This window comes from Magnolia sinica, chromosome 3 (assembly GCF_029962835.1).
Source record: "Magnolia sinica isolate HGM2019 chromosome 3, MsV1, whole genome shotgun sequence".
NCBI lineage: Eukaryota > Viridiplantae > Streptophyta > Magnoliopsida > Magnoliales > Magnoliaceae > Magnolia > Magnolia sinica.
The window spans coordinates 84,953,273-84,978,091 of record NC_080575.1 but is presented as its reverse complement, the minus strand read 5'-3'; the positions used below and the strand labels follow the sequence as shown (position 1 = coordinate 84,978,091).

Below are 24,819 nucleotides of genomic sequence, written 5' to 3'. Positions count from 1 at the left end.
ATGCTCAGCAGGATCTCCTGTTCCGAAATAAGGAGTGATCTGCGGCATCCGGAACCTCGACGAAAACGGAGCTACCATGATATTGTCGGTAAATCGTGGCTCTATCTCCTCTAACATGGCCTCAACTGAGGTCGGGCTCGAGCTCAGTAAACCTATCGGATCATTGATCTGACCTCGTATCTCCTTGAGCTCGACTTCGTAGGGAATCTCATTCTCAACCATTACCTCGAGCGCCTTCTCGCGTCTTTTCTTGTCCAAGGTTTCTTGCAAGTCAGAGTCGGCGAGCTCTATAGTTCATGTGGTACAGACGGTGCATGGTTATGCTGGATATTGCTTGACCCCACACGAGTCATGGGGAGCTCGTGGAGGTCGGGATTGCTCGGTAGGTGTGCCTGCCTCTGGTCCGTGGTCGGGGGGCGGTTTCTGCCTTTCCAGTATCTGGATTAACCGGTTCATATTGCCGGTTAAGGCTTTGACCTGGTTTTCCAAAGAGACAAGCTAGCCACCTCGATTCTGGGATCGATGAACAGGTGCCGGAAGAGCAGGGTTAGCATCGTGTTGTGAAGGAAAACCTTGGAGATTTGCAGACTGCTCGATTGTCATGTGAGTGACTAGTGTGGGAGCTGTCACGACGATGGCCGCCAATGTCTTCTTCTTTCCTTTTGCTGTTGTTGAACCTAAGTGCGATGGAAATATCTTTGATGTTGTTCCCACAGATGACGCCAAACTATTAATGCAAAAATCTGGTCGATCCTGCCTCACCTCCTGTTAGTCAAAATACCTATGATTTAATGTAAAATAAGGGAAGACATTGGAGGAGCCGGTTAAGGCCAAGGACTCTCCGATGCCTAAATCAAGGTAAGTCTGCAGAAGAAGTAGAAGGATCGTTGTGTTTACCTTTACCCATGGTAGCGGGTGTATTTATAAGCTTTATAGGTGTCGTCGTATATGAGTTGATTTGATGGATATGATGAAGGTGCTGTATTGGACTCTAACTCCAAGAATATCCTCAATCGGCATGATCCTCGGCGAAGATCTCAGAGGTCAAAGTTGGTACCCGATGCCGAGGTTGGTATCCAAGGTCAACCTCTGAGGTACCTAAGGTCAATGTCATCTCTTGAGGTCGGCGAACAAGTCTAACCTCTAAAGTCATTGGTCGGCACAAAAGTTAGGAGTAATTTTTTAGCCCTCAGGCAATCCATAATTATCGAGTCTAGCTACTTGGCTCATCTGTCTCATACATTTGTTTTAGCCTCATTTTACCCATAACAGGTATCGTGAAATTTCATGATTACTCAACCTGATGTAGTGCAACCAAACACACATTACTTTGTAAACCTATGTTAAAAATAATTACCAAATATGGAGTTTTTGCCATCAAATTTTTTCATACAATCTCCACCGACTCTTCTAGTCTACCCAACTTGACAGATCTTGAGTTGAGGTTTCAACCCATGGTTAGAGATCTTGGCCTCAAAACCAGTCTGTTAGCTCGGACAGGTGACAAATTATATAAAAAAAAAGGTGGATAGCTAGAGAGAGAAGTTTCAACCATCTGTTGAAACATCTGTTGAAATGGCCGTGTTGTTTGAGGCCAAAAGATCAATAAGCAAATCCCACCTGATAGAAAGCTTGGGTCTTGTCCACATGTAACATTTTGGCACGTGTTCGGTCTCCACACTTGGACTAGGACTACTATATCGGCTGCAGCAACGGAGCCTATTCCATCAATTTCATGGCAGAAATGCTGGGTGACACCCAAAATGGGAAGATGCATGAGCAAGTGCATTCTCAAACCAAGAACATCAACATGGTGATAAAAACAGCATATTCACACCGCACAAAAACAACATGGAAAACTCTTTCACCCACAATATAATCTGGTTATGGTACAGGGAGAAATATTTAAGGCTCCCAACTGCAGCTTACAAAACCTGAAAATAGATTAAAGACGGTCCCAAAATCTACTACACCATCTGTCGCAGTCTCCAAAGACGTTATTAGCACGCTTTTGACGGAAGGTTGCTCTTACGCCAGGCCCAATAGTTCGATCGCATTGAATCCACATTCTCCAAGACACAGCACACAGCAGTTGCTAACTGGACATCCGAGTCCAAATTTCTTGAGGATTCGATGATGCTCCTGAAGTCAGTGCTGGGTTCGAAACCATAACAGAGAAGATCCAACAGCAGGCTCAAAGCAAAAACACAGTTGGGATTCGTCTTCAGCACCTCCAGACACAAAGAAGAGACTCGAGAGTCGTTTATCAACAGCTTGTTGTCGCCTTTGTATAGCCCTCGCAGGTATCTCCAAGGGCTCTCGTTCTTGGGGTTAGCTATAATGGCATCGGCTGTGTATCCGACTTCCGAGTCTCTCATAGCTTGCAGGCCTCCCAAAAGGGGAGACCTCGTTATGACGAAATACCTCTGTTACATATAAAAAAAAAACAATCATTCTGATCAACAACAGCATTGTATATACAAAATTGTGGCCTGCTCGTGAAAAATTACATGCACTATCAATGCAATAGAAGGTGCAGCTGTGAATGAATCAAGCTGAAGAAATTCTGGAGGACTTGTTTATGCAGAAATCCCAAACAACTTTGAAGGACCACACATGGGGTGAAAATTATAAGAGCAATCTACATTTACTAATACCATGTTTCCCCCCCTCATTTACTGGAAAACTGAGGATGTTTTCACCGTCTGTAAGAAAGAGCACTACTGCCAATTACTTGAGAATAATCAATTACTGAAATGTCTTCAGAGTTCTTATTTATTAATGAACAAGGATTAGTGTTGATTCCAAGCAGAACTTTGTACCTGATTCCAAGCAGAATTGTTAAAAACATCTTGTTCAAGCAGCAACTGACAGTAGTTGAGCTCATCCTCCCACCCACCTAATGCCTGAAGAACCCACTGCAAAGAACACACTCTTTCAGTCCCCAATTCTAAATCAGATAAAGTGTTGTGAATGAAGAAGTGCTTAAGACCAATGAAGGCTGACAACATGAGAGACTTGTCTTATGCTGGCAGTTTCATATCAGAGGCAGTAGAGCTATCCCAAGCTCAAATACAACATGATATAGATGCATTGTTTGATAGAAATGCAGTGACTTGGAAAGGCAGCACAACAAAAATCGAGAATAGATGCATCTCAGATGAAGGCTGCATAAATGGAGTTCTCCAGCTGTAACACACCTGCCGGTGCGACCAGGCATGATAATTCTTAGCATCACCAACAAGTATCTTCGTGGTGAACTCAAGTTCTTTACTCATAGCTTCTGTTCCCAATTTCTCTGCGACCCACCTCCTGTGATGCCTACAGAAATCTACTTTCAGTTCACCATCACCAAGATGCAGGATATGCCACAGTTGCAAAACATAGACAAAGATACAAATTGTTTTGGGAAAGACAACTGTACTTCGAAAAATAAGAAATGAACATAAAAGCCCAAGAAATAGCAAACTAGTGGCCAAGCTTGCAAATCTATCAGTGATATGATTTGCTTGTGAATGTGACACCACATGGAAAGGCCTGCTTGTCAAACCAGGACACTGAATTTTTTTATATGCTACTATATTTACTGATACATACACTGCATTTTTATTTTTATTTTTCAATATGCTAACATATATACACATACGGGGAATACCAGTGCTCCCACCTTCATGGGGACATTACCAGCATCCCCAAAGCTTTTAATTGACGCGGGGCATCTAATCATCGATCCAGACTCTCCATTCATTAATACCACCAGGACCTAGCCATGGTGCCAGTTGGATGATCCTAACCATCCAACCAATAATATGAAAAATGGACAGTCAAGATTGAGCAGAGAATCAAAATAGGTTGAATTAATCATCTTGAAAAATCTAATCCAAAGAAGCACTTTGGTTTGATTATGCTGACCACCAGTCTATGGCTTGTAAAAATCAGATGACTGTAAAAAAATGGGGCCACATTCAAAGGATTAGAATCGCCCACTCAGCTTTTTTTTTTCACCATAGCTTGCAACTACTGGCACGGAAGAATGGACAGTCTGGATGGACGATCAGCCATCCCACATGTCAATTGAAAGCTTTGGGGATGCTGTTAATGTCACCATCAAGGCGGGGATGCACGCTTGCTCACGTGTGCTAATATCTATATGGTAATGGTAATAATATTATTCAACATTACTGTATGCTGCATGGATATGTAAGCATGTGAAAATTTTATGATTCCAGTGTTCGACACCTCATGTCAATGCCTCCCCAGGACCATGTCAAAATTAGTAGGCTATGCCTTCTAATGCTGGCAACTTCTTTCTGACCTAACAAATAGTAGCATTCTACACAAAATGATATAAATCTTTGTCACTCATAAGACTCATTCATGCATGTATGCGTTTACAAGATGTATCTTGGACAAATGCATCAGCAAGAGGCAACTGGCATGGTGACATGCTACCGAGAAAACCCAACATGCTGACACGTCACCACCGTTAGGTGATTATATTGAATGAGTGGTTTATATATAAGAGCTTAGCTAAGCCCACATAACCGACCCCAATTAGTTGGGTTAAGGCTTGGATGATGATGATGATGATGAGCTTAGCTAAGTCCACATACATGTCTTGCATTTTTGTATCCTTTTTTTGCCTTCAACAAAATTTTGGTTACCTTTTTTTTTTTTTTTTTTGAAAGGTGAGAATTTTATTGATAAGCAACGAGAAGCAAAACAAGACTACCTAAAGAAACATACAAAGAAAGCAAAAAGCAACAAACAAAAAACTAAGAACAGTAAACTGCTCCATAGCAGCTGAGGCCCCAAACAGAAGAGGAGCTAAGGAGCCCAATCTCTGAACATCACTAAAACCCTCGAAAACACCCCCGCAGCTGTCACACTACAATTGCAGAAGCAACGGTTATTTCTTTCAGCCCAAACAGCCCAGATAACAGCCATAAGGAGAACTCTCCACTTCTTTTTACCCAGAGATCCTCCGGAGTCCACATGCCAAGTGCAGAACATGCCATCCATAGATGGTGGCATGACCCAAGAAATCCCTGCCAACCTAAGAACTCTCTACCATAAGTTGGGAAGTGAAGGGGCAATGCAAGAAGAGATGATCCGCTGTTTCCTCCGCTTGGAGATAGAAGAGGCACACATTTGGAAGCTACATTCCTCTTTTCCTAAGATTGTCCACAGTTAAGACTATTTCTTCCCAGAAGCCATCCATGAAGGCCATCCACATGCAATGACTTTTGGTGGCACTCAGTAGAACCAAGTCGCACCATAAACTTTCCCAAGCTTGACAGCTTCTAACGAAGAGAATCTTTCGAGAGCATAGAAGAATGCAGGGGTAATCCCTGCAAATGAGAAAGCAAAGTTGGAAGCTCCTCTAATTCGGTATTTAGAAGATTCCTCCTAGAGGAGGGAAGGCAAGTTCCTGGGCCACCATTGGGACTAAAACAGTCTTTGACCACTATGTTTGGGTCTGAACATATAGCGAACAAAGCTGGATAGGATTCAGCCAATGAATGATCACCACACCATATATCCAACAAGAATTTGATTCTAGCTCCGTTTACCACCTTAAAAGAAATCCTTTCAAACATTGCTGGAGCCGATCTAGCAATTCCTTTCCACCAGAAAGAGGCACAATATAGGGAGGAGTTTTTTGTCCACCACCCAGTACTGATGGAGCCATATTTGGCAACAACAATTTGTCGCCACATATTGTCTACCTCCTTCCCAAACCTGCATACCCATTTGCCCAAGAGCGCTTCATTAACTGTCTGGAGGTCCTTAATATTAGCACCCCCATCCTCATACGGAGCACAAATAATGTAGGATGATGGAAACTATCCTAAGATGCAAGATGAAAGATCAATTACAGATTAATTTCAGCAATCAACATGTAAATTCAAACATATCCACATAATAGATTTGGAAATTCAGGTCCTAGGTTATTACATACACGGTGCACGAAAATATAAAATAATTCAAGAATAGCCCACTTGGAAATAGGGATTTCCAATCTAGCGTGGGTAATGCAACAACCACATGGATATACAATGACGCAAGCAAAATTCTGGTTTGGGGAAGGTTTCACAAAAGAAATTCAGATTTTCATTAGGGTTTTGGATGCATGGATGGGGATTTGGGAATTGGTTTTTTTTTTAAAAAAGGGATTTAAAGGATCTAAGGATTATGTGGGTTTGGAAAGAAATCAACGAGGTAAAAGAAGCTAAACAGGGCCCACACGTGAAGGCTGTAAGGACGCACGTGCGTGTGTGCGTACGTGCGGGTCCACACGTAGATGGGTATGGAGAAAGAAGAAAAAGGATGGATTGGGTTCGGGTTTTGACAGATTTAGGAAGGTTATAAGGGAAGGGAAAGGAGGAAGAAAAGATAAGAAGAATACCTTGTTGGAGAAGAAAAAGAGGAAGAATGCACCTTGGAGAATCCACCACCAAGCAAGCCTCTACCCTTCCACAGTTCAATTGAAATGGAGGGTTTCACACAAAGGCTAAAAAAACAAGGAGGAAAATTCCTTCACACAAGAGAGCCTCTCTCTCTCTCTCTCTCTCTCTCTCTCTCTCTCTCTCTCTCTTCTCAATTTCTCCACTAGGGTCGGACGCCCCCCCCCCCCTCTACAACTATGCCACTTAAGTGAAATAGTACATCATCCAAAATAAGGAAACTAAAACACTTATTATCAATCGCAACCATCAAATAAATTCTAAAAATAACAAAAAACATAAAGAAAGCAATATTAGAGTCCAAAGGGCCTAGATCTGGAAGATCTAGTAGCCCAATGGCCTGATTGACACGAAATAAAAATCATGACAAAAATGGTCTCTTAAGCAGCTCACATGCATCATCCCAACGTGGGGTCTTCTTGATACACGTCCAATGCATGTGGGGTCTTCAAAATGGCCTGGCGGGCCCCATTTGGAATTCCTCTCCTATCCACAAAGAGAGCTACGCTGATGTAGGTGGTCGCCTTTGTCTCCGGTACACCCGAGTAGGTCTGATGTCCCCATCAATTCTCCCCAGCAGAGAAGAATTTGCCACTGGCGAAGTAAAGCTATGGTAACGTTCGAGGAGGTTAGGATCAATGCATTGGAACTCTGCAATCCAGGTGTCGTCTGACTTCGGCCTGTTCTTGCGCTTCATGAGGTATTTCTTATATCCTCCATGGCAGGCAGAGACCGCTTGGTGGTCCAGAACATCCTCAATCTATTCTTTCCAACCAGGTAGTGATGAAAGAGAAGACAATGGGTGTGAAGTAAAGTCCGGTAAAGGCCATGGGGTCAGGGACACCATCATCTAGGATATGAGAAAGGCTTGCAGGAGGGCTAGAAGATGAATGTGTGGGTCCATCACAAAGCACAAGGTCCTCTACGTTGAATGTTGCACTAATGCACATGTCAGATGGAAGATCCACCACATACGCATTAGGGCCCACTCTTGTCAAAATTTTATATGGACCTGCACTGTGGGCATGCAATTTCCTCATGGTTCCCTATGGGAATTGTTTGGGCTTAATGCAGACCATGACATAGTCACCCACCTGAAACTCCTTAAACCTTCGACGTGAATCTGCAGATATTTTATAATGTTGATTACTAGCATTAATGCGCTTCTTGATCTCATTATGCAAGTCATGAATATGTTGTGCAAATGCTTTTGTGGACTCAGATGGCCTATGTGAAACAGACATAGGTATGAGATCTATAGGTGTTCTAAGCTTGTACCCAAGTACTATCTCAAATGGACTCATTCCTGTGGACCTATTGATAGAATTGTTGTATGCAAACTCGGCTACTGGCAAAACCGCATCCCAGGTCCTAATATGGTCTCCTACCAGACATCATAGCAAATTCCCTAAGCTTCGATTGACAACCTCCGCTTGACCATCAGTCTGAGGATGGTATGCCAAAGAGAACTGCAACTTAGTTCCTGTCATGTGCCATAGAGTTTTCAAAAAATAACTCATAACCCACACATCTCGATCTGACACAATGGCCTTTAGCAAACCATGCAAATGAACTACCTCCCCGAAGAATATCTTAGCCACGTTAGTGGCATCAGACGTTTTAGAACATGGGAAAAAGTGAGCCATTTTCGAAAAACGGTCCATAACTACAAAAATGGAATCGTGCTTTTTAATCGTCTTAGAGAGCCTAAGCATGAAATACATGCTAATATCAACCCATGGGGTGTGGGGGACTGGCAAAGGTGTATATAAACCGGTGTTCTGCTTCCTCTGCTTTGTCAGCTGATAAGTCCTACATTGCCCTATAATGTTAACCACGTCTTGCTTGAGACTTGGCCAATAAAAGTGCTCAAGGGCAATAATCTTGTCATGCCTAAAATGGCTAGTTATCTCTTCAGCATGAAGCTCCCGACAAAAAAGTCACAAAGAGATATACAGGGTATACACAACATATCACATCTAAACAAAAACTCACTGACCAGGACAAACTCACTACTACCCCTAGACTGACCATCTAACAATGATACATACACCTCTCCAAAATCTAGGCAACTCAAATAATCTTACTTTAAACGCTCAAACCCAATGACTTCGACGCTCATGGAGTGGAGTAACGCAACCCTACAACTCTACGCATCGGTAGGTTTATTCTCAACCTTGGCTTTGTGCTTCAACACAAAAGTATACTCCTAGAGAAACTGGACTGGCATGCCTCAAGTTTAACTTCTATTGCAAGTTGAGATAGCAGAAAGCCTCGTAGTAAGAGAATAAGACGAACTCCTATGGTAATAGATAATGTTGCCAATGGCGCAAGGACTGCACTACCACGTAGAATTCCTTGTCATGGGTAGAATACTTCTGTTTCGCTTCATTCAGTTTTTCGTAAAAGAAAGCGACAAGGTGCCCTTCCTGACTAAGCACTCCACTTATACTTACACCAGACGCATCATAAGCGACCTCAAAAGCCTTGAAAAAAATTTGGAAGTCGCGTGATAAGAGCTTCAGTCATCTTGACCTTAATCTCCTTGAACGCCCTAGAGGCTGCTTTAGTCCATCGGAACTCCCATTTTTTTTTTTATGCAATTGGTAATGGGAGTCATGATGGAACTAAACCCTCTAATGAACCGTCTACAAAAGGTGGCTAAGCCGTGGAAGCTACGCACCTCATGAATATTACGCGGCTTAGGCCAACTGAAGATGGCTTTATCTTTTTCGGGATCCGCAGACATGTCCTTAGATGACACTACTAGACAAAAATGAACACTTATTGAGGTTGGCATATAGCTTCTCTGCCCTAAGGATCCCACACACATGCCTCAGATGGTGTTGTTCCTTAGTCATGATATAAATAAGGACGTCGTTAAAGTACACAACTATGAACTTCCGCATGAATGGTCTCAACACCTGGGTCATCACCTGCATAAATGTACTTGGGGCATTGGTCAACCCAAAAGGCATGACTAGCCACTCGTACAACTCATCCTTCGTCTTGAAGATTGTTTTTCACTCATCACCTAGGCAAATACGGATATATGGTGATACCCATTCTTGAGGTGTATTTTGGAGAAAATTGTAGCAATGTCCATCATGTCCAACATATCGTTAAGACGCAGTATAGGGAACCGGTACTTAATGATAATATTGTTGATAGCCTTGTTATCCACACACATATGCCACGTACCATCCTTCTTTAGTGTAAGAAGGGTGGGTACGACACATGGACTCATGCTCTCCTGAATGAACCCTATCATAAGAAGCTCATCAACTTGCTTCTTGATTTCCGTGTGCTTTGTAGGGTTCATTCTGTAATGAGAAGGGTTTGGGAGGTCAACTCGGGGACAAGATCAATGGCACGCTGGATGTCCCTCACAGGTGGAAGCTCATTCGAAAGGTCGTCAGGAAAGACATCACTGAACTCATCCATCACCAAAATCACCTCACTAGGCAACTCTACACTAACCTGGAGGGTAGCCTCTCTAGTCACGAGGGCATACACTTCCGAATCCTCCTTGGGCTCTCTTTCAAATTCTTTTGTGTTAATGATGTCAAGAGAATTATGTTTGGACTTCCTCGAAGTTCTAGGATCACCCTTCTTGGTGGTCTCCTTTTCCGGTATGCTCTTGGGTGGATGAGAACCCAATCTAATTTTCTTGCCCTCAAACATGAATGTACAAATATTCGAGCAATCGAATATTGTAACGTCCGAGTCAAATAACTAGGGCCTACCCAAGATGATGTGGCTGATATCCATGGGAATCACATCGCCCCATAACGAATCCTTATACGACCTAAACTGAATGGGGATACAACATCGCTGTGAGACCGGAATGGGAGACTCATCAACCCACAACACTTTGTAGAGCTGAGGGTGAGACTCGGCTTTCAAACCCAGTCGACTCCCGGTGCTGGTAGAGACTACAATGGCACAACTGCCATTGTCCACGATCACTCTACAATTATTTTCTCCACACTTGGTATACGTATAAAAGATTGTGTTCCTATGTCAATCATCATTTTTCTTTAGCTTGAGCAAATGCGCATCTAACTACTACGAGAGTGTGGGTCTCCTGATCATCAAACTCCGCATCACTAGCACCAATATCGGGCTCATGTTCCTCTACGTCGCAATTGTCCCTGTCATCCTCATCGGCCTCATCTATCACAAGAGCTTTACCTCTTTCTTTGTTTGGCCATTCCTTTGCGAGGTGACCATAACCATTGCAACAGTAACACTGTATGTGCTCACTTCCCTTCGAACTAGTGTTGACTAAACCCTCACCTTTAATATCTTTGTTATAGGTGGGAGCACCAGTTGGGGCTTTGGTCTGGCTCCCAAGGTTAGGTTTGGCTCCCTGAGGAGCAACCCTGCCACTAGAATCATGAGACCCAAACTGCTTCGTGGTCAGTTGCACTAGGTATCGTTCAAACTCTTCTACCCTAAGGCAGGCCTCCTCTAGTGTACCAACATCATGAGGGATAAGCTCACACCTAATCTCAGGGAGCAAGCACGTCCTAAAACAAGACATGGCCACAACATGGGACTTATCGACATCACATTGCATCATGTACTCCTCGAATCTCTTGATGTAATCCAATACAGGCATCGACCCTTGACTCAAGAATTGCCACTGATCCAAAAGGCGATCACGGTAAGAGAGCAGGGCGTATTTTTCTTTAAGAAGTTCTTTCATCTCAACCCATGATGCGATAGGTTCATCTCCATGCTGCTCTGCCTTCCGCTCTATATTGGTCCAGAACAACTTGGCTTGACCCGTCAACTTCATCTCAGCGAACCTCGCTCAGCAACAATCTGATATGTTATGCCACTCAAAGAAGTGGTCAATGTCAGCTGGCCAGTCAAGGAAATTCTTCAGGTTCAAGCGACCATCAAAATTGGGAGCATCGACTTTGACGTCTTTATAACCCATTGCTCAAGGTCGTAATGATCCCATGACTCTCTACGGGGCACGTGGGCGTACAGTCTTACATGACCCACTCCTTGACCAAAGCTCTTATTACGACCCCTAATGGGTTCTACTGGGACTGGACCTTGCTCAATTGGGTGCTCATCCCCTGGCTCTCCTGCATGAGACTGGTGGTCTTCCCTGGTGACTGGGGTACCGTGAGAGGTAGCCTCTAGCCGCGTGATACGCTGGTTGCTAGCAGTAAATTGCACGACAGTGCTCCTATTGTGTGTCTCAATGGTCGTTAAATGGCAGTTAATATTTTTGAGAGCCTCGGCAATCTGATCCAAGTTCTTGGCGGGGAATAAACCAAAACTACAACTTGTTCGCGTTTGCATACACTAAGCGACCCTAATGAGAGATAACGTAGTTGAATGTGTACTATATGATGAATGCAGTGCAAAAATCAGATTTGACAATGCTCAATGTGATGTTATATGATGCACATGTATTTTATGTATGATGACCCTTAGTACCTTAAACCTATGGACAACCCTATAATGAGTCTAATAAGGCTAAAACTGAACATTAAGCAACTAGGTGTCTTAAATAGAATAAATATGAACATTCCAGCAATATAGGACTTTGAAAATACCCAAACAGAAAATTCAGCAAGCCAAATCAGAAAATTCAACAAGCTATGTGCGATCTATATACGCTACTATGGGTATAGGAATTTTGTCGAACACCTACCCTAACGCTAGACCTAGGCTCTGATACCAAATTTGATGTAGGATGGTAGAAACGATCCTAAAATGCAAGATGAGAGATCAATTACACATTAATTTTAGAAATCAACATGTAAAATTAAATATATCCACATGATAGATTCGAAAATTCATATTTATAACACGAAGGTCTTAGGTTACACATACGCGGTGCATGAAAATATAAAATAATTTAGGAGTGGCCCACTTGGAAGTAGCGACTTCCAATCTAGCGTTGGTAGCGCAACAACCACGTGGATAGACAATGACGCAAGCAAAATTCTGGTTTGGAGAAGGTTTCACAAAAGAAATTCATATTTTCATTAGGGTTTGGGATGCATGGATGGGGATTTGGGAATTGGGGTTTTTTAGGGATTTAAATGATCTAAGGATTATGTGGATTTGGAAAGAAATCAATTGAGGGAAAAAAAGCTAAACGGGGCCCACATGTGAAGGCCGTACGGACGCACATGTGTGCGTGCATAATTGTGGGCGGGTATGGAGAAAGAAGAAAAATGATAGATTGGGTTCAGGTTTTGAAAGATTTAGGAAGATTGTAATGGAAGGGAAAGGAGGAAGAAAAGTGAAGAATAATGCCTTGTTGGAGAAGAGAAAGAGGAAGAATGCACCTTCGAGAATCCACCACCAAACAAGCCTCTACCCTGCCACAATTCAATTGGAATGGAGGATTTCTCACCAAGGTGTTCTGTAACAGTAAAGGTGGCCGTTACGGCCACCACCGTTACCTTTACGATACAGGTCGTAACGGCTGTTCCGGCCACCGTAATGGCCGTTACGGTTTCTAATGGCCGTTACGGTTTCTTTTTTTATTAAAAAAAATCTTGGAAAACCTGTATTTGCCTCGTAATGTTGCTTAAAAAGTACGAAAAACTTGTATCTGCACCATAACAAACAATTACGGGGCTGTTATGGCCTTTATAGGGGACGTAACGTGCCGTTGACGGCAATTGCGGGTCATTATTTTCCATAACGGCTGTTACAGTTGTTATGACCCCGTAACGCGTAACAATTGCCACCGTTACCTTTACCGAATGGCCTTTACGGCCCCATAACGACCTTTACGGCACACCATGTTTCTCACAAACCCTAAAAAAACAAAGAGGAAAATTCATTCATACAAGAGTTTTTTTTTTCCCTCAATTTCTCTACTAGGGTTGGACGTCCACCCCCTTGTGCTTTTATAATAAAATATCAACATAATTACTACTATGCCACTCGCTTAAGTGAAATGACCCATCATCTAAAATAAGAAAATTAAAACACTTATTATCAATCTCAACCATCAAATAAATCCTAAAAAAAATAAAAATAAATCAGAATCTAAGGGGCCCAAATCTAGAAGATTTGGTGGCCCGATGACCTGATCAACAAGATTAAACGGTCTGATCAATACGAAATAAAAATCCTACCACTAAAATGGTCTCTTAAGCATCTAAAATGCATCATCCCAAAGTCGAGTCTTCCTGATGCACGTCCAATGTGTGTGGGGTCTTCAAAATGGCCGTGCGGGCCCCATCTGGAACTTATCTCCCATCCACAGAGAGTTGTGCGGATGCGGGTGGTTGCCTCCGTCTCTGGTATACCCGTGTAGTTCCTCTGATGTCCCCATCAACAAACCTCCTTCCATTTTAGAAGAGGAAACTTTCCCCCATTCAAACCACCTTGCCAAATAAAATTTCTTCTAAGTTCGCCTATTTTCACAATAATAGATTGGGACAATGAAATAGAGATAAGAAATAGACAGGCAAGCCACATAAGGAAGCATTAATCTAATTAATTCTTCCCCCCAAAAGAAAGTAAACTGAGCTTCCAAGAGGAAAGCTTATTCTCCAATCTTTCAACGATTTTGTCCCACAAGACCAGGGGAGGCTATCTAATGCAAAGAGGGAGACCTAGGTAAAGAGTTGGAAGGTAACTTACCTTGCAATCAAAGGATTCAGCTAGAGAGGAACAAACCTCAGGTTAGAGGTTAATTCCGAAGAATTCGTTCTTATTCAAATTGATTTTCAGACGTGAAAGAACTTGGAACCAACAAATAGACATACTCAAATTAGACCCCATGGATTCATCAGCCTCATAAAAAACTAGTGTGTCAGTGGCAAACTGCAAATGACATAATGGAGTGTGGAAATTTTCAATACTAAAGCCTTTATATAAACCTGCTTCCTGACCACGAATTAACATACCACTTGTAGTTTCTGTAACCATTACAAACAAGAAAGGAGATAAGGGGCCGCCTCAATCAAAACCCCTTGAAAGACTAAAAAAACCAAATGGGGATCCATTGATTAGCACAAAGTATGTAGGAGACATCAATAAGATTTTAATCCAGGCCCTCTACTTAAAACTGAAAACCCTCTTTTCCTTAATATAATCAAGAAAGTCCTAATCCACACAATCGAAAGCCTTCTCAAGGTCTAGCTTACACATAATACCAAGCTTCCTCGATCTAGGTCGGGAGTGCAAATATTTATTGGCAATAAGGGCATAATCAATAATTTGTCTCCCTTCCACAAAAGCAAGTTAGAAGGGGGTAATGATGTTATGAATAATCATCCTAAGTCTTTGATTGAGGATTTTAGACAGGATTTTGTAACGAGAGTCAATTAGGCCGATAGGATGAAAATCCTTAACATTTTGAGCACCTTCCAACTTGGGGATCAGAGCAATGAAGGTGCTCCCCAACTCAGTAGCCAACCTTTATGATCAGAGAAATTAGAAATGAAATTAAATAAATCTAATTTAATGACTTCCCAGAAGGATTGAAAGAATGAAATTGGAAATCCATCAGGTCTAGGGACTTTGTCCCTACCCCGCCCCTGAACCGCTTGTTTTGACCTCCTTAATCAAGATCAGGTGCTCTATGAACTCAACATCCATCTTAGAAATGGACATGAAAGGAAGATTATCTAATCGAGGTTTAACAACCTCATCGGCTGTTAGCAACTTAGAATATAATTCAACAATAGAGGTGATAAAGTTTTTATCTGTTAGGACCACCTCGTGAACGCAAAGAGAGGAGATGAGATTGGAATGCATCCTCGTGTTGGCCATAAAGTGAAAAAACTTAGTACTGCGATCTCCCTCTTTAAGCCAAGTGGCCTTCGAATGTTGACGCCATTTGATTTCCTCCGCTTTTAACCTAGAGCAGTGTTCAGATGATTTTTAGAGTCAAAATCTTCCTCTGATAACTGTCCAAATTGCTCGAGCAGGTCAAAATCTTGAATGGCAGCTAAAATGGAGGCCATTTCAAATTCCCTCTACCCAAAGATCTCCTGATGCCACGCTTTAAGTTTCACTTTTAGCATTTGAAGTTTTTTGTGGAGAATGAACCCATACCTGCCTTCGATTTCAAACGATGACCACCATTTTGCCACCAAATCTCTATAACAAGCCATTTCCATCCATGCCAACTTGAACCTAAAAGGTTTAGGCCCCTAGTCAATTTCCTTAGTTTCAAGCAGTGTTTTAAATATTGACGATATCGGCCAAAATATCCCACGATATATCTTGTATCCCACCTGTGTGATACGAAACTCACAAGTAGAGCGATATATCTCACATGTTCGATTTGGTGAGCATTTTCGATCCTTTTTTCCCTATAAATCATGTTAAATCAATGTCAAATTGTTACAAATCCATAGTTTTTCATGTTTTGCATGAAAAATCAAGGTTTGGGAGCTTCAATTTCGAGATTTTGAGGACCGGGCCCAGTTGCGAAAAATTGAATAAAATAAAATAAAATTCCCACTTTCTCACAAATCGGTTGCAATCCTTGTATCCAAACATAAAATCAAACATGTATGTAACCTAATCTAGTGATTCTTCTTTTGCTTTTGAATGTATTGCTTGTGTTTCCACATGTGTTCTTACATTTATAAATTATATGAATAGATTTTGAATATACTACATCAATTCAGTTAGACAACGCATAGGTTAAGACCCCATACAAAGAAAACCTATTATGTGCACTTATTTTTTGTAATGTTTTTATTTATTAGTATGTGTTGATGTCTTTTTAAACAATTATTAGAGTTTGATTGAAAAAATCAACCAATTTCCCCATGTTTCCAACAACAATGATACATTACGCGATACAACCAATATATCCCATCCGATAACCGATACGTATTTGTATCCCAAGGGTGCGATATGTAACGTGATACTGATATTTCGAACACTGGTTTCGAGAAGGATTGGACAATGGTCGGAAACAGGTTTCGGCATACCATTTTGACACACGAAAGAGAACTAGGTAAGCCAATCAAGCGAAACCAAAAACCAGTCCAAGATGGACATCACGGGGGAAGACCTATCATCAGACCAAGAATATTTGACAATCCCCATCGCTAAATCTAGCATCCCATGTTTGGCCACCCAATCTGAAAATGCTCTCATCGAGCTAGAAATACCAGAGCCATTAAGCTTCTCGAACAAGAAGCGAACCACGTTAAAGTCGCCTCCCACCACCCAAGGCAGTTGCCATCTGTCATACACCGAAGACAATCCCACCTAAAAAAGAGGTCGAGGGGAGGAAGTGGAAGATCCACCGAAATCCAGACAATTCACGGAATATGACGTTAACAGAGAAAACCCCAACTAGCTATCTTCCAAAGATCTGGATGAGGAATTCCAAAGCACTATTATTCCTCCAGCACATCTGATTGAATCCAAAGCGAGCCATTCGATGCCTTTTTTTGTTTAGATGGACCTAATGAGCCCCTCTATTGATAGCTTGCGACTTTGTTTCTTGAAGAACTATCACCTTGGCCTTCGAGCGGGAACACATCTCTTTAACCTGAGACTGTTTATGAGGGCAGTCCAAACCTCGCGCGTTCCAGGAAAGGATCCTCATAGAGAAACTACTCAAACCCCTCTTCCCTTTCTGTTCTGCCTTGGAGTAAACTCTTGCTCTCCCACCTGGGATACTCCCAATCTGATCAATTCCCTATTGAGAGGAGTTGGTCTTAGAGGTCTAACAGAGGACACTCCTACGGTAACCTGAAGCCCTCTTTCAGCTGAATCTCCGAACACCACCCCCTAGAAGTCTTCCTACATACCCTACTGCTTCCCTAACCCAAAGTTTTCTTTTTATAGCCTCCACTAGACCCTCCAGGATTTCCACCGGGATGGTCAAATGGGGAACTTCCCCCGAAGGTGAGCTCGAATGAGACAAGGGAAAAGTCGTCCTTATGGGGGGAACATCTAGAGCCTAATCGAGAGTCGTCCAAGCCAGACAATCTCCTTCTGTGTCCTCAGAAGGAAGATCTTTTGCAACTTGAACTAACGCAAGGCAGCCCACAAAGGGTGGAAGGAACCCTGTAGATAGAACTGGGAGAGGGGGAGAGAAGTGAGAGGACTTAGAAACAGGAGATGAAAGCGGTGTGAGGAAAACCTCAGGAGAAGGAGAAGGAACTGACACAGAAGAGAACAGACAACTGTCAAGAGGAGCCTCTGATTCAGCAGACGATCGTGGGCTCGAGAAGTTGAAGTGAAGATCCCCGCTGCTATCGTTCTCAGAAAAATCGTAGGCACCACCAGCTGCTCCTTGTCCGGACTCAGTATTGTAATCCGAACTCTTATCATTCGCCGAAAGAGTTGTAGCTATTATACTCGGGCGAACAAAAGCAACATTTTCCTGAGACTTCAGTGGCTCAATGGCAGTCTCTTCTGAAATTGCTGGGATACATTGCCACATCATCCCTGCTGATAGAGAGTGTACCTGTATTCACTTCATCTCTGATTTTCTCGGCTGATGGGTTCACGGTATCAGACAAGACCGTGTCGTCTGAGAAGAGGGCTTTCTGGATCGTCAGCATTGAGTGGCTTGAAGTCATTTGAGGCAGCCTCCCGTTAACAAGCCAGCCCATGTGCCAACATGGTAGACAGGCATGATATAGACCTAGACTGTCCATCAGGTGATTGTGACAGTTTAGATGTCACATTCCAAAAATTAGGCCACTCAATTCATCAGGTCAGCCACAGTTTCGAGGCAAATGGATGGATTGAAAAACTTGCTCAAGTTTTTCTAAGCAGACCATTTCTTTTTACCATAGTGGCCCACACAATGCCTGGGCCAGCCTGATTCTTGGTCCAGGGCATCCAGATAGCTTGATCCACCTAATGGGAGGTCTGGATCCCATGCCCATGTGTCATGCTGGCACATGAAGTGCCATGTAAATAGTTGCCTTATACATGTGCACGGCTTTAGGCAAACCTCTATATATAAATGTTAGTTAATAAAAGAGTTGCAGCAACATGCCAGCTGGTCCCAAGCCTGAATGAAGGAGCATTGGTGTCAGGTGGGCAGTGGGTTGCTGAACCTTTGTCATGCAAATCATGAGAATTCTTGTTTTGAATCTAGGGACAGGAAAAACAGGGATGCATAAGACCAACCCCAAATAGCTGGGAAAGACTGCAATGATGCTGATGATTGATGACAACATCGATGAAACCATAAGATATACAAATATTAATCTCAGATGAAATTGAAATGCACTATATGTAAAGACAAGGAAAACTGAGAAATAGGATATTTAGGTTTCTTTCTCCTCATAGCCGTATCAACAAGTCAACATGCATCCCTAACTTGTTTTTCCTGTACATGTTTGACACAACAATGATTCTTGAAAATATAGTTTACTTGTTACACAGAAGCTTGACACCTGAATCAGCTATTTCCCATCTGCAAGGAATATCATGAATGCACGTAGTTCCATGATGGATATATTGGTTCTTACCAGATCTGATAGTTTTTTGTGTTATTTTCAGCAATGTGTGCAACAAAATCCACTTCTTCATGCAAGTCAGAATTAAGTGCTTCAAGAACAAGGCGTCTGAAATGCCACACCTGCGCACACGATGTGTTAGTCCGTGACTCGGCAGAGAACAAGCATCCAAGATCTGAACCTATGCTTTGTACTTCAAAAATGCCAGTTTAGACATTTGAGTGATACGGCACTCACCTACCAATCAATGTAGTTAAAGTGCCATGCACACCCTAGCGCATCCCAAGTGCACCTGCGTTTGTAGTGCCCGAAACACTAGGTGCACACTGGGAGATTCCAAGCACTTTTTAAATAAAAAATTATATCATAAATTTAAAATTTAATTATTAAATATAAACTGATTTCAAAGCAATCAAAGCCAATACAATTCAAGATCCATATCCCAAAATTTCCTCAAATTCCCTCAATTCCGATCCTACATTTCCAATTTCGCAAATCCTAACTATCCCTAAATTTCTCATTTTCCACAACTCCCCCAAATTCACCAATCCAAAAGCACAATTTTACCAACATCCTTAGATATAAGTTAATTTTTAGTCCACGGATAAGGTGGTGTTGTCCATGCCACCGACAACGGTGGTGTGGTGATGTGTTGGGCACTGTGGGGCCCACCGCAACGTCTATGTTTTATTTCCACGCAGTCCATTCGTTTTGCAGCTCATTTTAAGGCACGAACCCAAAAATGAAGCAGATATGAAGCTCAAGTGGACCACACCACAGGAAACAATGGTGATAGAGCGCCCACCATTAGAAACTTCTTGGGGGCCGCAAAAGTTTTGTATCAACCTGATATTTATGTTTTCCCTTCATCTAGGTCTGTGTGACCTTATTGACAGGTCGGATGGCAAATAAACATTATAGTGGGCCCTAAGAGTTTTTAAATGGTGGGCGTTCAATGACCATCCATAATGGGGACCTAAAAGCATATATCACTAACTCAGGAAAACATTGAGGAAACATGGGGAAAATGGTGGAACCATCCATCCAACCATCCATGCATGCACATACATACATACAGACAAACGCACATGATCCATCCATCCATCCAACCACCCATGCATGCATGCATATATACATACAATGAGACATACATATATACACACATGCATGATCCATGCATGCATGCATGCACATATACATACAATGACACATACATATACACATACATGCATGATCCATGCATGCATGCATGCATTGATACACACATACACACGCATACATCCATCCATCCATGATCCACCCACCCATCCATGCATGCGTATACACGCATTTCATCATACAAACATGCACCCATAAACTTTTTTTTTTAAAGCACACCATGAAAATTATGAAATAGATTTTTTCTTAACAAATAGATTTTTAGTGACATCAATACAATGGCAATACAAGCAACTTCTAGAATTTATAAAGATGAAAATATCGTGAAACATTAATGATACTTTGCGATATATTGGTGATATATCACCGATACTTCGAATTTCTGATACTACCAGTGTTATCAGTGTTATCGAATTGGCAATACCAATAACATCGCTGATACTCGAAATTGTGGTACCATTACAGGTACAAGATCAAGTGAGCAAAGATGCTAATGCTTTCGCCAAGCACATCCAAGAATTGTAAGCTCAGATAAAGAGGAAGATTGAAATGGGCAACACCATGTATCGAGAAGCTGCAAATGAACATCAACCGGAGAATATGTATAAAGAAAATGACTTAGTTATGGTTTATCTTTACAAAGAAAGGTTTCTGAGGGAACTTACAACAAACTCAAATCTAAGAAGATTGGTTTGTGCCAAGCTAAGAGGAAGTTGGGTGACAATGCCTATGAGCTGGAGTTGTCAAATGACTTCAATATCTCGTCAACTTTCAATGTGGTGGATTTGTTGAGTACCATGGCGAGGTGTTTGACATATAAGATGAAGTCATTATTTATATGGATAAAAAGAAGGACAAAGTTGAACAAGTGTTGCATATGAAGACTACTAACACTCGATGAGGCCAATACAAGCAATACTTAGTGAAATGGAAGAGCTACAATTATGGGGCCTAAATATCAAGAGCTACAATTTGTTATTCGTGGGAGATATGAATGGATGTGATTGATAATATGGAGATGATTTAAAGAGGTGATTGAAGATTTTGAGGATTATTTACTAGATTTGCTTTTACTGTTATTGGGCTTTTACCATCTTAGGAAGACTAGATTGATTTGAAGCCAATCTCTTAGTTGGGAAATTCTCATTAAAGATCATCTGGAGTCTGGAGGGGAGGTGGTAAGCATTCTGAATTCTCTTAGTTCCTTGAATTCTTTTAGAATATCTTCTTTGAACACTATAATATCTTGCATCCCTTGAACATTCTTAGCCATTATTGACATTGTTGTGTGAGAAGATTTTTTGAGTAGCCGACATGGCCATCATCATTCATAACATTGGGAGGTTTGTTGAAAGGAATCACCATGAGACACATGTGAAGATGGATAAGACTCAAAGCAATATGAGAGACAATTGTGATATTTGAGGTAACCTGGATAAGAATAATGTGATGGACATAAAGGGAAAAGGGACTCCAGATAGGATAATTGTACGAGACGTATGAACATCTTCCTATCTGCGACATCTCTAAGAACATTTGTTGGACTTTAAGCCTAGGTTGTAGATCTAAGGGCCTATTTGTTTCTTCAATTACCCTAGTAATGTAATGGATGTGTCATCATTATGATTTTACCACCGCCAAACCAAACATGGGAATCATCAATCAAATGCAGATACATTCAAGAGACAGGTAAATAAATTTGTAATCATTGCACTTTTCATGGTATTACTATGAAAATGTCAAATCCAAACAACGTCATCAGTGTATTTTGGTGATGATTTGACATTACAGTAATGTACAAATGTTATCATTATGATTTTACCGCTGACAAACCAAACACAGGAATAAACAGTCAATTGTAGATGTTGTCAGGAGATAGGTAAAAGTATTTTATAATCATTGCACATTTGTTTTACATTACCATGGTAATTGATGAAATAAATAGACATAAGTGCTTCGGGGAGTGGAAACAATGTCTTTTTTCTTTTTTTTTTATAAAGGTGGGTAAGGTTGGATTTCGAAAGATTTTAGGTAGGATTTGGGTAAGGAAAGGGGGAAAAGGGAAAGGTATGGTTTAGGGTTTGGTGATTTGGGAAGGATGGGAATGATAGGTAGGATTGAGATGAGGAAATTACCTTGTTTCAGTTTCCCAATAGCAGAACTTGCTTTGATACTAATTAATGCAAACCCTAAAAGGGGATGCAAATAGATCAAAGAAAAGAAAAAGGAGATTGAAGAAAAGAGCCCAATAATCCTCTAGCCGAATGCTATAGACTGAGAAACCCCCCTTCAAATCTTCTACTGAATAAAACCAAAGAAAAAACATGAAAACTGGATTTTTATCTCATAATCATAATAATAATGCATTACACCTCCATAGCATAACCTTATATAGGCTTAAAACCAAAAAGAGAGGCCATCATAATAGAAAATGACCAAACTGCCCTCAAATCCCATCACCACCATATGGGCCATATGTAAAAAAAATGGGCTGCATCTCACCCAAACTACTCTGAAATTGCATGATCTTTGGCTCATTTGAAAGCTTAATCAATAGGGCTATCATACGGGACAATTTCGTGTCATTCATACATTATTTAGCGCTCTATAGGTGGCCCACCAAAAAGTAAGGAAAATATAAAAGAAAATTTATTAATTAAATCATGACTCAATCTCACCCTAAAGACCAATTAAATGAATAAAACCTATGAAATTGTTGATCATATAATTGATCCCATGGGCCCCACAATTTAAGTTGACAATTGATCTCATCCAATTGATCAAATCTTAGATCAACCAGCTTGTGTGGCCAATTGGTTGCATCAGAAAGAAGGGTTATTCACAGAGTGTAGTTCCTAGTATTCATTTTGACGGCTTCCACCTTAAGATGGAGCGTGTGCGGGGCTCTTCCATCAGAGACAAATGACTCGGAAGTAATCCAAAATTTTCTCGGAGATAATTTTCGTAGGCACTGTTTTCTGTTGAATGTTTCCCAACGGCTGGATTTTCTTCTAATTGCTCAATCACAATCTTAAAAAATTCAACCAATTGGTGGCCAGGATTATCTGCTTTGTATGATTTTCAGGGCCTGCCCCATCCATGATAGGCTCCAACAGATGAATGGTCCAGATCTACTAAATGAATACCATACATAATGAGATTGGTGCTCGATAAGGTACTAGGGTTTAGCAATTCACATATTCTCACTGGGGAAACTATATGTGCAAAAACGGGTTTTTCCTAATTTTTACTCTGAAGCAACGAATGCAACGAAGTTTTCACCAATTCAAGCAATTCATCCACAATCAAGACGAGATGAAAACAATGGCAAAGATGGAAGGTTATATGCAGACTTACAGTGTAATTCCCGGGATTCATTTCAATGGCTTCTGATGTCAGACGAAGCGTGCGAGGGCTCCGTTCATCCGAGAGATAGACGGCCCGGAAGTAATCCATGGTCTCGCGGAAATCGTCTTTGTAGGCAATGGCGACAACGGAGTTTGGCCCATCGTCTTGTGGGACTGGTGTTACATCAGACCATTCTGTCCTCTGGCTGAAGGGGATTCTCTCATCTTCATCTGAGGAATCCATGACTGTTGGGGAGATTGAAACTGGTCAGATGGGTGGATTGGGTGGTAATTGGCTGAATGTATTGGGGGGTATTTTGGGAATTTAAGAATAAATTCTTTGAGTCAGTTGATGGAAAGAATGATTTGGGAAAGAAGAAGGGAAACGGAGAACTTGAGGCTTTTCGGAGGGTTTTTGGGGATGATGAGTTGGATGATCCTCGGCCCGAGTATACGTACTTTATCCTCCGGCATTGAGTGTTTGCAGGTGGGGCCCACTGATCACTGATCGGACCGTTTAATCTGGTAGGCCTCATTAAAGATGGGAGACGAAGACGGTAGAACCTTCTTTCCACTGTACGCGTGGCATGGTGACTCGTCAATTGGGACCGTCCATCTGGCTTCGCTGCCGTGGATATCAGATGTTTCAAGGTGCAGATAGATCTGCCGATCCTGACCAATCATGATATGTCCCACGTAGATGGACAGTTCCGATTGATGAATCAAGCGAAGGGTACTGCGCGTGGGCTAGATGCTGATGAGGAATGGACAAGCCTGGCATATTAGTTTTATCTTTAGAAAAGAAAGAGAAAAAAGCCTGGTATGTAAGTTTTATACAGAAGCGTCCACGAACCGAACTAGCTCAGTTAGCTCGCTCCACCTGGCTCGAAAAAACTCGTTTCAACACGGTTCGAAGATGAGTTCAAGCTGAGTCGGGCTGATTTTTAAAGCTCGAAAATAAGTTCAAGCTGGCCCAGCTTGACTCAATTCAGATCGAACCCAGTTTGAATCAAACTTGGATCGAACCCGTTTGGTGACTCAATTACTTTAATATTAATGTAACTAAGTGTTTGATGAAATGACGCAAAGAAGTGTAGATGGTGGCAAAGAAGGTACGTATATAAAACTAACACTTTTTTTTCTTGATTTTTATCTCACTTAGAAGGTGTTTGATAAAATATCTTTAAAACTATTGCTATTATATCAAATAAAGTAAGATTTTGAAGATGCAATCCCAATGTTTGTAAAAATATTATAATAGAGAACTTAGCTTGATCTTGGCTCGAACTCAGCTCAAACTAGCTTGAGCTGCTAAACAAACCGAGCTGAGCTGAGTTCAAGCTGAAGTCAGCTAGCGGCTGAGCCAAGTCGAGCTGAGGCAAGCTCGACTCGGTTCAACGATGTAAA

At 41.6% G+C, this 24,819-nt stretch overlaps 1 protein-coding gene across 1 annotated transcript; it reads right to left on the bottom strand.

The window, feature by feature from the left end:
- Positions 1-1,843: 1,843 nt before the first annotated feature.
- On the bottom strand, positions 1,844-23,807 carry LOC131240105 (protein farnesyltransferase/geranylgeranyltransferase type-1 subunit alpha). The gene is made up of 5 exons (XM_058238155.1): positions 23,423-23,807; positions 18,920-19,029; positions 3,201-3,321; positions 2,823-2,918; positions 1,844-2,426 (listed from the first exon to the last, which is right to left on the bottom strand). Exons 1-5 carry the CDS (start codon positions 23,654-23,656, stop codon positions 2,001-2,003), a joined length of 987 nt encoding a protein of 328 aa, XP_058094138.1. The 5' UTR covers positions 23,657-23,807; the 3' UTR covers positions 1,844-2,000.
- Between the last annotated feature and the right edge of the window lie 1,012 nt (positions 23,808-24,819).

What these genes read in the sequence shown, in the direction of transcription:
- LOC131240105 (XM_058238155.1), bottom strand. Translation starts at nt 23,656, where the DNA reads ATGGATTCCTCAGATGAAGATGAGAGAATCCCCTTCAGCCAGAGGACA. An exon ending in TGAATCCCGGGAATTACACT is followed by an intron (nt 19,030 to 23,422) that starts GTAAGTCTGCAT and finishes TCGTGTGCGCAG; the next exon opens with GTGTGGCATTTCAGACGCCT. An exon ending in ACAAAAAACTATCAGATCTG is followed by an intron (nt 3,322 to 18,919) that starts GTAAGAACCAAT and finishes AGATTTCTGTAG; the next exon opens with GCATCACAGGAGGTGGGTCG.